The sequence below is a fragment of the Vitis vinifera genome, chromosome 9 (assembly GCF_030704535.1).
Source record: "Vitis vinifera cultivar Pinot Noir 40024 chromosome 9, ASM3070453v1".
In the NCBI taxonomy this organism is placed as follows: Eukaryota; Viridiplantae; Streptophyta; class Magnoliopsida; order Vitales; family Vitaceae; genus Vitis; species Vitis vinifera.
Genome location: NC_081813.1, coordinates 10,793,421 through 10,810,093, shown reverse-complemented (window position 1 = coordinate 10,810,093; position 16,673 = coordinate 10,793,421). Strand labels below are relative to the sequence as shown.

The 16,673-nt window shown below is 42.4% G+C and overlaps 1 protein-coding gene across 1 annotated transcript; it reads left to right on the top strand.

The window, feature by feature from the left end:
* Positions 1-432: 432 nt before the first annotated feature.
* Positions 433-2,030, top strand: LOC100852963 (uncharacterized). The gene is made up of 2 exons (XM_010656667.1): positions 433-1,522; positions 1,579-2,030. The coding sequence occupies exons 1-2, from the start codon at positions 433-435 to the stop codon at positions 2,028-2,030; spliced, it is 1,542 nt and encodes a 513-aa protein (XP_010654969.1).
* The last annotated feature ends 14,643 nt before the right edge of the window (positions 2,031-16,673 follow it).

Here is a 16,673-nt window from a genome sequence, read left to right as displayed (position 1 = left end):
GATGTCGAGGACGGCATCTCGAGAGGATTATGGACAGATTCTTCCCCTAGTGATATTAAGGGGAAGAAACCCTTCGTAGGACCGAGGCCAGTAGATGTTAGTGCTATCAGTTCATCCAGTCAGAGGCCTCCTAGGCGTTATCAGCCGGTCTCACAACTCCTCAAGACTCATCCGTCTTGCACACCTCAGCAGTTCAAGCCACGGGCACCTTGCCCGACTTTTGATCAGACGTATCAGGCTCAGCCATTGGCTCTACCTTACTATGCCACTCAGGGCATTGAGAGGCCTCCTGTTTCCTACACGGCCACTGGACAGCCATGCTACGTTGCACAGTTCACTCCGAGGCCCGCACCTTCATACCCTAGGCCTCGAGCTCAGCAGACCTCTGCACCTTTTGCTTTGAGGACGTAGAGACAGTTTTCACAGATAGGCATGCCATTGAGCCAGGCTCTTCGAAAGCTCATAGAGGCCGGTTTGTTGACTGCACTCACTCCGAGACCATCCCCTCAACCTCTACCTCCTCACTTCAGGATGGATTTGCATTGTGCCTATCATCAGGGGTCAGGACATGAGACTGATCGATGCACCGCGCTGAGGCACGCCATCCAGGACTTGATTGATCAGGGTTTGGTTCACTTAGGTCAGCCGAGTGTAACCCAAAACCCACTACCGGCCCATACCACGCATGCAGTTCCTCCACCAGACGGAGGTATTCATTTCCTAGATTTTGCTGATTCTGATGACCATGTCTGCATGATGAGCTGGGACGACATGGATCCAGATCCCATAGAGTTGGATGATATTTATGAGATGAGCAGCATGTCTTTGGGGCCTCAGGTGCCCACTCCCTTCAGATTATTTCCTGAGACAGCCTCAGTACATGCGTCCATTGTCGAGCCTCCGATTTCCACGCACTATAGCGTTCAGGCGCCGTTCGTTTTAGTCCCAGATGTTGAGGAATTTCAGGCTCCACACAGAGATGATCCTCAGACCCCGGACGTTCAGTATATCCTCCGGGGAGGGAGAGTATTGAGACAGCCACCTCCAGCCGCTGCCGCTAGACCCTTAGGGGGTACGTCATCCCAAGAGGAGGTCAGAGCAGAGGATGACGAGATTTTGAGGCAGTTGCAGAGCACTCAAGCTCGTATTTCTATCTGGAGCCTTTTAGCGTCCTCCAGTACTCATCGGGATGCACTGACTCGAGCTCTGAGCCAGATCAGAGTTGATACCACGACCACGACCACTCCCGAGGGACTCATTCATATGATGACGGCTGGCAGAGCCACTTGTATCGTCTTTTCCGATGACGACTTGCCGCCAGAGGGTTTAGACCACACGCGTCCTCTCTATATATCTATTGGTTGTTCAGGTCGCCGAGTTCCATCTGTCCTTCTGGACAATGGCTCGGCCCTGAACGTATGTCCTCTGGCCACCGCCATCGCTCTTGGGTACGCACCATCCGATTTCGGTCCATCCACTCAGACTGTTCAAGCTTATGACAGCACCCGTAGAGAGGTCATGGGTACACTGGAGATTGAGCTTCTGATATGTCCGACCACATTTATCACTATCTTTCAGGTTTTGAGGATTCCTACATCCTTAACCTGCTTTTGGGCCGACCGTGGATTCACCGAGCTGGAGCCATTCCTTCTTCACTTCATCAGAAAGTGAAGTTCATCCATGAGGGCCAGGTAGTCGTCGTACAGTCGGCAGGGGACATGTTCATTTCCGCTGAGCCCGTGCTCCAGATTAGCCACAGTGATGATGATTTACTGCTGACCGAGTTCACTTTTGATGAGGTACAGACTCTTGAGTTGGGGGACTTTTGCCGGGACTTCGTCGCTATGTCCTTTGACCAGCATGGAAGCACAGTGGTGCTTGACATCATGAGAGGCATGTCCTATCTACCCGGCATGGGGTTGGGCCGACGTCAGCATGGACCTAGCGAGTTCATCACCATTCCTGATCATGACGTACCATTTGGGCTCGGGTTCATCCCCACTGAGGCTGATTATAGATATATGGCATGATTGCGCAGGGAGAGGGTGAGGGCTCGACTGACTCATACGCCGTTTTATTATCCTGTTTGCCCATACACCAGGAGTCTAGCAGATTAATTTGTGAGGGCATCGGAGCCGCATGCATCATCCGATGGGATCATCAGAGGACTTAGCACCACCCAGGAGGCCGAGCTTTAGCACCTCGTCCAGCAGTTGCGATTGAGAGACGGAGCCCCTGGCCCTTCGACTTATGCGTTGATCGCTCCTTCCTCTCCAGATCGCACTAGCCTTATGACGCTTTGCTTCCCGGACGAGACTGATGAGCATGGGACCTTTACTGAGGTCGGGGATATAGTGGACGGAGCCGCCCCACACGACGTGTACATCGACGAGATGCTCGCCATGAGCCTGAGCCAGATTGAGGAGACTATTCAGCCTGGGCTTACTTCATCATTTGATCTCTTCGGGGTATTCGTCATCGAGTTTGCCAAGGAGAGCCTGACTACCCCTGCTCTGGAGTCTGCTGGGGACCTTATAGCTTTTGATGATTTGATTGATAGCCATGTCGGCATTGTTGAGGGAGGGTCCAACTTTGTGGACCCACCTCTTTCATTTGACGTTCTGTCGGGGTTCGTCTCTCGTTCTGACGTTGTTTTCGATGATCCATCTATGGATTTGGGCATGTTTGAGTATTTGCCTGCGTCTCGTGATATTGCTTTACTTGTACCATCTTCACCCACATCACAGATATTTGACATAGATGATGATATTGCACAGCATGATTCAGATGATGACTCATCTCCCGATTCCGATTCAGACCCCGTTGATCAAAAAGTTTCACCTGTTGTAGGGGACACCGAGATTGTTGACTTTGGCACGGCAAATCAGCCTAGGGAGTTGAGGATTGGATCGGATTTGTCTACAGATGAGAGAGATAGCCTCATCCAGCTGCTCAGATCCTACTTGGATGTTTTCGCATGGTCCTATGAGGACATGCCAAGCCTTGATCCATCTATCGTCCAGCATCGTTTGCCACTTCTACCCCATGCCAGACCAGTTAAGCAGAAGTTGAGACGATTGCACCCTCGTTAGAGCTTGCAGGTGAAAGAGGAGATCCAGAAGCAGCTTAGTGTAGGATTCTTATCAGTAGTCGAGTACCCGGAGTGGCTGGCCAATGTCGTCCCTGTTCCCAAGAAGGACGACAAGGTGAGAGTCTGTGTTGATTTCCGATATCTCAACAAGGCCAGTCCTAAGGATGATTTTCCTCTTCCACACATCGACATGCTAGTTGACAATACGGCAGGTCATTCGATGTTGTCCTTTATGGACGGATTTTCCGGGTACAGTCAAATCTTGATGGCTCCAAAGGACATGGAGAAGATGTCCTTCATTACCGAGTGGGGTACTTATTGCTATAGAGTCATGCCATTCGGATTGAAGAACGCAGGAGCCACATATCAGAGAGCAGCGACCACACTCTTTCATGACATGATGCATCGGGATGTCGAGGTTTATGTAGACGACATGATAGTGAAGTCCCGAGATAGATCAGATCACTTGGCAGCTCTTGAGAGGTTCTTTGAGAGGATCAGACAGTTCAGATTGAGACTGAATCCCAAGAAGTGCACTTTCGGAGTGACTTCTGGGAAACTCTTGGGATACATGGTCAGTGAGCGAGGCATAGAGGTAGATCCGGACAAGATTAGAGCCATTCTTGACATGCCTGCACCGAGGACAGAAAGAGAGGTCAGAGGCTTCCTGGGCAGACTTCAGTACATCAGTAGATTCATAGCCAGATTGACAGACATCTGCGAGCCCATATTTCGACTCTTAAGGAAGAGTCAACTTACTGCTTGGGATGACCAGTGCCAGCGTGCCTTCGAGAGGATCAGAGAGTACTTGTTGTCACCTCCTATTTTGGCGCCTCCTACACCAGGTCGTCCTCTACTCTTATACTTGTCCATATCAGACGTGGCCTTGGGTTGCATGTTAGCTCAGCTCGATGATTCGGGCAAGGATCGAGCCATTTACTATCTGAGTAAGAGGATGCTAGACTACGAGACGAGGTATGTCATGATTGAGCGTTATTGTTTGGCATTGGTTTGGGCCACTCGCCGATTGAGACATTATATGACCGAGTATTTCGTGCACTTGATATCCCGTCTAGATCCTTTGAGATATTTGTTTGACATACCCGCTCTGGTTGGTCGCCTCATGAGATGGTTGGTACTTCTGACTGAGTTTGACATCCATTATGTCACTCAAAAGTCTATCAGAGGGAGCATTGTAGCAGATCATCTAGCCTCATTACCAGTTTTTTATGCTAGAGCTATTGACGATGATTTTCCAGACGAGGATGTCGCTGCTGTGACTAGTCTGTCGGGGTGGTGTATGTACTTTGATGGTGCGGCCAACCATTCTGGATATGGGATAGGCGTCTTGTTGATATCCCCTCATGGTGATCACATTCCCAGATCAGTTCGTTTGGCATTCTCAGATCGACATCCTGCCACGAACAACATTGTTGAGTATGAGGCTTGTATCTTGGGAATAGAGACGGTCCTTGAGCTCGGGATTAGACAGATGAAGGTGTTTGGTGACTCCAATCTGGTATTGAGACAGATTCAGGGCGAGTGGAAGACTAGAGATGTGAAGCTTAAGCCTTATCATGCATATTTGGAGCTACTGGTTGGGAGATTTGATGATTTGAGATATACCCATCTGCCTAGAGCACAGAACCAGTTTGCTGATGCTTTAGCTACTCTAGCTTCCATGATCGATATTCCCGTTGATGCCACTGTTCGACCTCTATTGATCGAGTCGAGATTTGCTCCTGCTTACTGTTGCCTGATCGATGATGTAGAGCCAGATGATGGTTTGCCATGGTATCACGACATATATCACTTTTTGAGACTCGGCGTATATCCTAAGGCCGCCACGGCCAAGGATAAGAGAGCATTGAGACAGTTGGCCACTCGATTCGTGATTTGCGGTGAGACACTGTACAGGCGGTCACCTGACGGGATGTTATTATTGTGTTTGGACTATGCCTCCGCAGATCGGGTGATGAGAGAGGAGGTTCATGCGGGAGTCTGCGGACCACATATGGGAGGACATATGTTGGCTCGTAAGATCATGAGGACAGGATACTTCTGGTTGACCATGGAGACAGATTGCTGCCAGTTTGTTCAAAGGTGTCCCGAGTGTCAGATACACAGAGATCTCATTCACGTGCCGCCCTCCGAGCTGCACGCATTTACTTCACCATGGTCATTTTCCGTCTGGGGTATTGATATCATCGGGAAGATTTCACCGAAATCTTCCAGTGGTCATGAGTTCATCCTGGTCGTCATCGATTACTTCACCAAGTGGGTGGAGGCCGCCTCATATTAGAGATTGACATCAGCTGGAGTCGCTAGTTTCATCAAATCACACATTATCTGTCGCTATGGAGTCCCTCATGAGTTAATTTCAGATAGAGGAGTACATTTCAGAGCAGAGGTTGACACCTTAGTACAGAGATACAGCATCCGGCATAATAGATCGTCTGCATATAGGCCGCAGACGAATGGGGCAGTAGAGGTCGCGAATAAGAATGTCAAGAGGATATTACGGAGGATGGTCGAGACTTCTCGGGATTGGTTAGAGAAGCTCCCATTTGCATTGTGGGCTTACCAGACTTCTCTTCGCACCTCTACAGGCGCCACACCCTACTCCTTGGTATATGGCATGGAGGCGATGCTACCCGTTGAGATTGAGATGGGTTCGTTGAGAGTAGCACTAGAGCAGCAGATTCCCAAGGTAGATTGGGCTCAGGCTCGATTTGATCAACTCAATCTCCTAGATGAGAGGAGATTGAGAGCAGGAGACCATGTTCATGCGTATCAGAGGAAGATGGCTCGCGCTTTCAAAAAGCGGGTCAGGCCCAGACCATTACGGATAGGTGACTTGGTTCTGAAAGTCATCAAGGGATTGGTCAGAGATCCTAGAGGGAAGTTCAGACCCAACTGGAGCGGACCTTATTTCATCAGGGAGTTGACCCTAGAGGGCGCTGCATGGTTGATGGATTTAGATGGAAACCGATTCTCAGAGCCAACCAATGTGGATCAGCTAAAGAGGTACTATGTCTGAGACCATGGTCACAGGATGGGTGGCCGTCATTTCGGTTAGCCATTACCTTGTTATTCCTTTGTGATACATAGTCCGTTGCTAGCCCATTGAGCCTCGCATGCGCATTATAGCCTTTCTTTCTTATCGCTTTGCTCACATTTTCACATCGGGATAGGGGCCCTTTAATGTATGCATGCATTGTTTGGTAGTTTCATGAGCTTTGGACCTAAGGGCATGTTTTTCTCATTATCTTTTCCTATCACTACACCTCTGCATTTTCATCTCATCTTATTGGTTATGATATTCATCTCTTCTTCCTTATCCTATCTGCTATTTGTTTGTCTCATATTCTCTCCACCCTGAGTGGTGAGCCTCCTCAGTTCATCACATGGAGGATAGTCACATCATTTCCACCATCTATCTCACGAACATTGGTTCAGAGATCCTTAGTTTGAGAAGGTCATCTTGTCAGAGAGAGTTTGTTTGTTATCTTATCACTTGGGAGTGTGTCCATTTTTTATTGATATCATCTTTGGGGTTCGTTTGTTCATGTTCAGGGTATGTGTATTTGTATATATGTAAAAAAAAAAAAAAAAAAAAAAATCATTATTATTATTATTATTAGCACATGTGTGTATGTGCATAGTGTTCTCGATCATTGAGTATGTATATTGATGTCTGGGGGTCATTTTTATCGAGTATGTTCGTTATTGGGAGTTCGTATGTGAGCTCTTTGAGATCCCATGTTATTTGTATTGTTTCGTCATATCTATTTGTGAGAGAGATGAGTGACCTTCTCCTAAGGACTCCGAGTCATTGTCCTTTCCATCATTACATTCATTATTGATGTGACTTCACTTCATGTTTGATCTGGGTCGATCACCACTTTTCTTCACGTATTCATTGTTTCGCTATCGTTTTTATCGCTGCTTGTGATTCATTTCATTCCCTTCGCGTCTTATTCTCTCCTTACAGCTACCCATCTCAAGTTCGATGCTCATTTCGCACCATCATTACACATATCACTATCAGTTCATCCTGTTTCACTTGTCTCCTTATCGATATCATATTCACGTTAGGCATCCTCAGGTCCATGGCTCATGAAGTTCACTATACATGTTGCATTTCATATATGAGGGCATGAGTTTTGATCATTGGGTATTTGGGCCTAGTTTCCTTTCATTTCTATTACCCTATCACCCTAGCCTACGTTACGTCCCGTGTCTTAAGACCACCCTGATGCCATGGGATCAGATGTCGTCTTCGGTAGCCTCTACTTGGACAGGTAATTGAGATTTGGTTGATATTTAGATATTGTCATGCTTCTTCTTCTAGGAGTCGCCTCTTTGATGTGTAGGTCTGATTCGGTTGTGTTCAGATTACCAGGATCGTGAGTTTGATGATGATTGATTTGGTGTCACCTGATTTTTGACCTATCATACCTCTGGTGCCACACGGGGGCATATCCCATTTCATTTGGAGGTTTATGGATCCTCACAGATCTGCACGATCATTATCACTTACTGGATACTCACTAAGACGTGGACATGGTCGTTACCTTACGGGGCCCCTGAGATCCATCCAGCTAGTTCCGCATTTCTCGACACTTGGATGCCATCATGCCTCTCCATCTGGGAGGTCATCTTGGATATATGTGCATGATTCAGTTATGGATTCGGATGACCAGTATTACATGCTCGACGATAGATGACTTCATGTCATGTTGTTCTTCGGGCCTGTCGCACACCTGATGCCATACTAGGGCATATTTTCCGTTTCGGATGAGAGTTGTGGATCTTCACTTATGTCGCATGATCGATGATAGATGATTACATGTCGCCCGATTTCCGACCTGTCGTGCATCCGATGCCATACTGGGGCATATTTCCGTTTTGGATGAGATATACGGATCTTCACGGAGGTCACGTGCTCGACGATAGATGATTTCATGTCGCTTTTCTTCTGACCCGTCCCACATTCGATGCCATACTGGGGGCATATTTCCGTTTCGTATGAGATTTACGGATCTTCACGGAGGTCACGTGCTCGACGATAGATGATTTCATGTCGCTTTTCTTCTGACCCGTCCCACATTCGATGCCATACTAGGGGCATATTTCCGTTTCGATTGAGATTTACGGATCTTCGTGGAGTTGCATGCTCATCCCCACTTACGAGATACACACTGACATTATGTTTCCTCCGTGGAGCCTTTCAGGAGTTACCCAGTTAGGCCTACACTTCGCGACGCCTCGATGTCATCATGTTTTCCTTCCGGGAGACGCCCCTTTTGATCTATGGGTTTGATTCAGTTATACACGTGGATGATTTGGATAGCGCATTCGATGACGGGTGATCTAAGCTTATCTGGTTCTTCTGACCTATCACACATCCGATGTCATACTGGGGCATACCCCCATCCTTGAGTCCACCAGATATTTTGCGATTTTTCTCATCACTTGATCCACATCTGGATCTTTGCGAGTCGTCATGCTGGGGCATCCCCCACTGTCATTTCGTTTGGGGCATCCCCCCACTGTCATTTACATTCGGGGCATCCCCCCACTGTCATTTACGTTTGGGGCATCCCCCACTGTCATTTACGTTCGGGGCATCCCCCACTGTCATTTTCGTTTGGGGCATCCTCCCGCCGTCATTTACGTTCGGGGCATCCCCCCACTGTCATCTTCGTTTGGGGCATCCCCCCACCGTCATTTATGTTTGGGGCATCCCCCACCGTCATTTCGTTTGGGGCATCCCCCCACTGTCATTTTCGTTTGGGGCATCCCCCACTGTCATTTCGTTTGGGGCATCCCCCCCACTGTCATTTACGTTCGGGGCATCCCCCCACTGTCATTTACGTTCGAGGCAACCCCCCACTGTCATTTACGTTTGGGGCATCCCCCACTGTCATTTACATTCGGGGCATCCCCCACTGTCATTTTCTTTTGGGGCATCCCCCCGCCGTCATTTACGTTCGGGGCATCCCCCCATTGTCATCTTCGTTTGGGGCATCCCCCTACCGTCATTTACGTTTGGGGCATCCCCCACCGTCATTTCGTTTGGGGCATCCCCCTACTGTCATTTACGTTCGAGGCATCCCCCCACTGTCATTTTCGTTTGGGGCATCCCCCCACTGTCATTTTCGTTTGGGGCATCCCCACTGTCATTTCGTTTAGGGCATCCCCCTACTATCATCTTATTTAGGGCATCCCCCTATTTTCAGTCCGTTTAGGGCATTCCCCTTTGATCAGTTTTCACCACCATAGATCAGACATCTATGGGCATTTTAGTTATTTCACCACCATAGATCAGACATCTATGGGCATTTCAGTTATTTCACCACCATAGATCAGACATCTATGGGCATTTCAGTCATTTCACCACCATGGATTAGCCATCTATGGGCATTTCAGTTATTTCACCACCATAGATCAGACATCTATGGGCATTTCAGTTATTTCACCACCGTAGGTCTTCACCTATGGGCCTTATCGTTTAGTGTTTAGAGTTAGCTTTTTGGTTTGGCTTTCAGAGCTATTATTTTCTCAATTTAGCAGTTAGAGTTATTTTTTTGGTTTGGCTTCCAGAGCCATTATTCTTCTAGTTTGGTGTATAGAGTTAGCTCTTTGGTTTGGCTTCCAGAGCTATTATTTTCTCAGTTTATCATTTAGAGTTAGTTTTTTTTTGTTTGGCTTCCAGAGCCATTATTCTTCTAGTTTAGTGTTTAGAGTTAGCTTTTTGATTAGGCTTCCAGAGCTATTATTTTTTCAGTTTGACGTTCAGAGTCACCATCATCACTTTTCAGTTTCGGCGTTCAGAGCCATCACCGTGTTTTCAGTTTCGGCGTTCAGAGCCATTATCGGTTTTTAGATCAACATTCAGAGTCATCATCATCATTTCTCAGCTCCGGTGTTCAGAGCCATCATCGGTTTTCAGATCGACATTCAGAGTCGCATCCTCGGTTTCGACATTCGGAGTCGTTATCACTTTTCAGTTTTGGCGTTCAGAGCCATCATCGCTTTTCAGTTTTGGCGTTCAGAGCCATCACTATTTTCAGTTTTGGCGTTCAGAGCCATCATCGCTTTTCAGTTTGGCGTTCAGAGCCATCATCGCTTTTCAGTTTTGGCGTTTAGAGCCATCACTATTTTCAATTTTGGCGTTCAGAGCCATCATCGCTTTTCAGTTTTGGTGTTCAGAGCCATTACTATTTTCAGTTTGGCGTTCAAAGCCATCATCACTATTTTCAGTGTGGCGTTCAGAGCCATCATCGCTTCTCAGTTTTGGCATTCATAGTCATCACTATTTTCGGTTTAGGCTTCCAGAGCCATTACCGTCATCTTGCTTAGGCTTCCAGAGCCATTACCGTCATATTGCTTAGGCTTCCAGAGCCATTACCGTCATCTTGTTTAGGCTTCCAGAGCCATTACCGTCATATTGCTTAGGCTTCCAGAGCCATTACTGTCATCTTGTTTAGGCTTCCAGAGCCATTACCGTCATCTTACTTAGGCTTCCAGAGCCATTACCGTCATCTTGTTTAGGCTTTCAGAGCCATTACCATCGTCTTATTTAGGCTTCCAGAGCCATCATTATCATCTCGTTTAGGCTTCCAGAGCTGTTATTTTCTAGTTTAGTTTTTAGAGTTAGTTTTTGGTTAGGCTTCCAGAGCTGTTACCTTCTAGTTTAGCTTTTAAAGTTAGTTTTTGGTTAGGCTTCCAGAGCTGTTATTTTCTAGTTTAGCTTTTAGGTTTAGTATTTTGGTTTGGCTTCCAGAGCTTTTATTTTCTTGGTTTAGTGTTTAGAGTTAGCTTTTTGGTTTGGCTTCCAGAGCTTTTATTTTCTCAGTTTAGTGCTTAGAGTCGGTCTTATCATCCAGAGTCACAACTCCTGGCGTTCATGTCTACTGGCATTGCGCATCTTACCTTCAGGGTTTGGCATTCGTCCTCGGCTTTCCTCACTTCGTTATCCTGTGCTTATCGCCTATTCATCTCGTAGTCCACATAGGATAGTCCCCTTTGGGCGCATTCTTGCTCGTACTCCAGGGTGGTTCGACCGTTACTCATCTTTGACATTGATTTCTTGGGTCATTGGAGACATCTTAGAGAGAGTTTGGATCCTTGGTGTGACTTCAGAGGCTCATTGCTATGCTTTTCTTTTAGGGTTTTAGAGCCTTGTTGTTCGTCTATTGGCCTAAGTGAGTTCGTGTCTTACTATTGTCCCTATGGGGGTCTCCTTTGTTCTTCGGTAGAGTTCACTTCATTTCACTTACTTTTCACACTTCTTTTTCACTCTAGTGCTCATTTTCTTTGCACTCGTGAACTCTACCGAAGAGGGGCATATTTGTAGACCCCCCCTGAGGCTGTGAAGCAGGGGGGAGTTTCTTTGCTTTTTTTCTTTTTTTCTCAAGCGGCTGATGGGAGGTTGGCTCGAGCAGAGAAGTGCGGCTGATGGGAGAGGCAGCATGATGGCTTAGAGGAGAAGCTAAGAAAATGGGAGACAGGAAGGAGAGGGAGGGGGGGCTGGTGGATTTTTGGTTATGGAGGGGATTCTAGGCGTTTTCTTGTAGAGGGTGCAGCAAATTACGAGGGAGAGAGGGTTACCAGAGGAGCAAGGAGAAAAAGCGAGAGAAGAGGGAAAAGGAGGTGAAAAAGGGCTGCGGGAGTCGAAAAGAAGGGGGTGGTGTCTGCATTGCTATCTTCTAAAGATAAGCTTTCCCGAGGAAGAAGGAGCGGAGGTATGGTTTCTATTCAGCTGGACCTCTTTGCTTTCATACCATTTTGTTATGATTTTTGGGATTACTAGTTTTTATATATATATATATATATATTTATTCTGATGTCTGAATGTGAGCCTTGTAGATTTTGTCATGTTCTTGTGGGGTTTGAGCTCATTTGCTTCATTTTGTGGTTAGCATGGTTTGGTCTTCAACCTGTTTTCAGAGTTCTATTTTTGTTTTCAGACTTCCACTACCCATTTTACTCTGTTTTCCACCATTATCCTTTATCCAGTTGCTTATCTTACCACCCATTCGCCAATCCCGCATCCCCTCACGTCCATGCAACCCATGTGTGTTCCCCTCATGACATTCCTTTGCTCATCCCGTCCTGCATTTTCACTCCCAGGTTCATGCCATACTCACCGCCACCAACTTCCGCCCACGAAACTACGCCTTTCCTTGGCGACAATGGCGGCTGGTGCAACTCTCTTCATCCTCCATTTCCTAACCTCTTCGAATCCCCACGACATGACGCCGTTTCCGAATCCTTCCTACGTCGCCGACGTCTGCGAGGACCTCTCTGTCTTCCCCCCGCCGCAGTTCCCTTTTGGTCATTCCTTCTCTCTCCCTCACTCTCTCTCTCTCTACGTTCGGTATGCACATGCTTATGTCCCGAAGCATGCCCAGAAAGCCCTTTCGCTCCTTCTCTCTCTACATAGATCAGCATATGCCGACCAAACCACCTTGAAACAACCCAATGAGCTCGTCGGGAGGAATGGTGGTCTCGGTGGTGACTACATCACCATGCGCCGGGCTGTTGAAAGCATCCCCCGAAGCATATGGCAAGCCCAACCTCGTTCGCGCCCGGAGCATCTTGCAATCTGGGCCTGTCAACTTGTGCTCATGGGACTCCTTGAAGGATGCCGTGTTGGTGGAAGCCCGCTTGGCGAGAGTTCTTTTTTTTTAGATAGGAGTAAACTAGTGTGGGTTGATATTTGAGGTTATATATGTTTAAAGGGTGAATGGAGCCCCACCAAGCCATCTCGTAATCATTTGAACAACCAGCCCCACTGCACAAGAATCCATGCATGGGCATTCTTGGGTCCGCCACTCCAATAACCACTCCCATTTTACCTTTATACCCATTCATCTACTTATTTATTCAGTTATTTCACGCAATTTCTTCATTTTTGGTGCTAAAAGTTTAATCTTCTATTATTATTATTATTATTTCTTCTCTTTTTACCCTTAAATTTAAATTCCTAATCCCTAAAATTCTCATAATCGCATTAATTTATTTAATTATTTGATCATTAGTATTTTATTTATTTATTTATTTATTTCAAAACTCCATTTTAAACCAAATTCTTTAAAATCGCTGATTTTTCGAATTAAATTCCTAATCCAAAAATTCTCATATTCCCATTAAATTATTTGATCATTAGTATTTTATTTATTTATTTATTTCAAAACTTCGTTTTAAATCAAATTCTTTAAAACCGTTGATTTTCGAATTAAATTCCTAAACCCGAAAATTCTCATATTCCCATTAATTTATTTAATCATTAGTATTTTATTTATTTATTTCAAAACTCCATTTTAAATCAAGTTCTCTAAAACTTCTGATTTCCAAATTAAATTCCTAATCCCATAAATTCCCATATTCCCATTAATTTATTTAATCATTAGTATTTTATTTATTTATTTATTTATTTCAAAACTCCATTTTAAACCAAATTCTTTAAAACCGCTGATTTTCGAATTAAATTCCTAATCCAAAAATTCTCATATTCCCATTAAATTATTTGATCATTAGTATTTTATTTATTTATTTATTTCAAAACTTCGTTTTAAATCAAATTCTTTAAAACCGTTGATTTCCGAATTAAATTCCTAAACCCGAAAATTCTCATATTCCCATTAATTTATTTAATCATTAGTATTTTATTTATTTATTTCAAAACTCCATTTTAAATCAAGTTCTCTAAAACTTCTGATTTCCAAATTAAATTCCTAATCCCATAAATTCCCATATTCTCATCAATTTATTTAATCATTAGTATTTTATCTCCATTTTAAATTAATTCTTTAAAACTTCAGATTTACAAATTAAATTCCTAATCCTGAAAATTCTCATATTCACATTAATTTAATCACTAATAGTTTGTTTATTTATCTTAAAATTCTATTTTAAACAATTCTTTAAAATTTCTGACTTCTAAATCTAATTTCTAATTTCAAAAATTCTAGTATTCTCATTCATTTATTTAATCATTGTTTTCGTCCTTATTATTATTATTCTATTTATTTATTTCAAAATTCCATTTTTAAACATTTTTTTGAATCCCAATTTCCGAACTTAATTTCCGATTTCTAAAATTCTAATTTCTTTCAAATTTGACATCCTAAAATTCCAACCCTTAAATTTAATTCCCAATACTCCAATTTTCAAATAAATTTCAAAAATCCAATTTTCTCTCTAACAGTTTTAATTCTCTTCAGGTTTCAAATAATCTTCGACTTCTCTTGATTTTATATAAGCATGAATGCTATTTTCATAATTCCTAAATAATGGAATTTGTGATATTAATTCATGCAAGATTAATCGGGCTTTGGCGGGGGCCCCACATACATGATCTTATGATCTATTGATTGATTTGATTGATTGACTTGGTTATCATACATGGTTTATTTATCCTGCTCTCCGACATGCATGCTATTATTTCTTAATTGTTCACTAACCTCACTTCTTGATAGCGCTTTATGGATCACTGTCCAGGTACGTATCCACACCCGCTCGGGTCATTTTTCTGTATGCATGTTTAGATTCCCACATGTACATGATCACTCTGGGTATTCATTGATCTCTTAATTAATTGCCATGATTGCTTCATTTTATTAGTAGAGACCCATTTAGGGACTTAGAGGGGTGCTACGGTTCATACCGTACCTTCCTGATAAGTAACTTGACCTCCGGACCCGATCCGATTTTTCACAGACTACCTTTTCCAAAATAAGGAGTCACACTTAGGGTTTTTCTTTTTTATTTTGTTTACCCTTTAAAAATAAAACAAAAATGAGTGGCGACTCCAAGTCATTTTTCTTAATCAATAAAAATCAAAATTTCAAACAAAAATCGAGCTCGCCATCGAGTGGGAAACACATGAGCCGAAATGCGGGGTCCACACATAGAAAGAATGAGTCTAATATGCAATTCTTAAAGAATGAGTCTTAGGTGTAATTATGTGACATTCTTAGTTGAATAATGTATTTTTGATGTCTGGTGTCTTATGTTTCCCATTTTATGTACGTGGAAGAGATTGGATGAATGATAACAGGATTGTGAACTTTCATTAATGCTTCACATTTATAAACTGCGGTAATCGGATTGTTAGTGTTGTGGTAAATGTCATACAATCGCCATGACTCACATTAGTGTTCTAATTAACTATGATATTTATGATAACTGATTTAGATATGGATATATCTATACTAATATAAATTTGATGTATATTTTTTAAATCATTATGACTATGTTTAGTCCCGAAAAAATTGAGGGAAAATGTAAGAGAAAGAAAATAAGGAGGAAAAATGAAATGAAAGAAAAAGTAACCCAAACAGAAGAAAATAATTTTTTTTAGTATTTTTTTTTCTTAGTACTTTCCGAGAACCAAACATAGCCTATATAAATTTATTAAAAATGTAAGATTAAGTGACCCACATGACAAACTTGTGAAACCTATGTGATAAATATTTAGTGGGCTTCACACGTCATAAATAATACCACTTTGTTAATGAGAAACTTGTTTTTTATTTTTTTATTTTTTTTTTATCGATTTTTATTATGATGTTAAGTTATTTCTTGTGTACCTTTACTATGATGGAAAGTAAGATGATGTTTGTTTGTTTTTTTTTTTTTTTTTTTTTTGTGAATAGAAAAAAGTCAAAATATTTAACTTTTTCTATTTAGATAAAACCTAAAAATAACTTGATGATATCAACCAATATGATTAAATGAACTTGTCATTAATAGGTTTAATTTAGTTATGTTGATTAATATCAACATATTACTTTTAGGCTTTAGCTAATAAAAAAGTCAAATATTTCAATTCTTTCTATTTAACAAAAAAACAAATAAGTTTACGAAACTAGTTATACCTTGCCCAAGAAAGTTATAAATTCATCATTGATTGATATAAATTATTATGTTATAAATTCACCATTGATTGATATAAATTATTATTATGGAAAAAATTAAGGGGGCTAAGAGAGAGAAATTGTTCCACTTACTACATCAAGGTGTTCCTAATTTCAAACAAGACTTCAATTATGGATTAAGGCATGTTTAATAATTTAGTTATATTTATTTTTGTGAAAATGGGGAGATTCAAAGGGCATATTTGGGAATGTCTTCAAAATCAATTCTTAAAAAAAATACTTCTTAAGAATATTTCGCAATTATTTTCTATTTATTTTTCATGAAAGTACATAATGTGAAAAATTTGAAAGCATTCTCTATAGTTTCAATTATTACTTAAAATACTATATAGAAATAATTGAAAACACCTAAAATTTATTATAAAAAACATATTTTCAAAACATATTCTCAAAAAATTATTTTTTATTAAAAGTTTGCTAAATGTATTAAGTAATTAAATTTTAATTACTCAATTTTTTTAAACACTTTTTTTATAAATTAAAATTTTTATAAAAGGGCTCCTTGAAAAAGTAAAAATCACTATGGCTAAGAGGATTCAAACTAGGTTGGTTGAAAATATTTTCAAAAATAATTTTTAAAAAATAGTTTTTAAAAAATAATATATTTTTAAAAATCTTTAATATTTTCC

Coding starts and splice junctions, on each gene's coding strand:
- LOC100852963 (XM_010656667.1), top strand. CDS start 433: ATGCCATTGAGCCAGGCTCTTCGAAAGCTCATAGAGGCCGGTTTGTTG. Junction 1,523..1,578: donor CACCCGTAGAGAGGTCATGG/GTACACTGGAGA, acceptor ACTATCTTTCAG/GTTTTGAGGATTCCTACATC.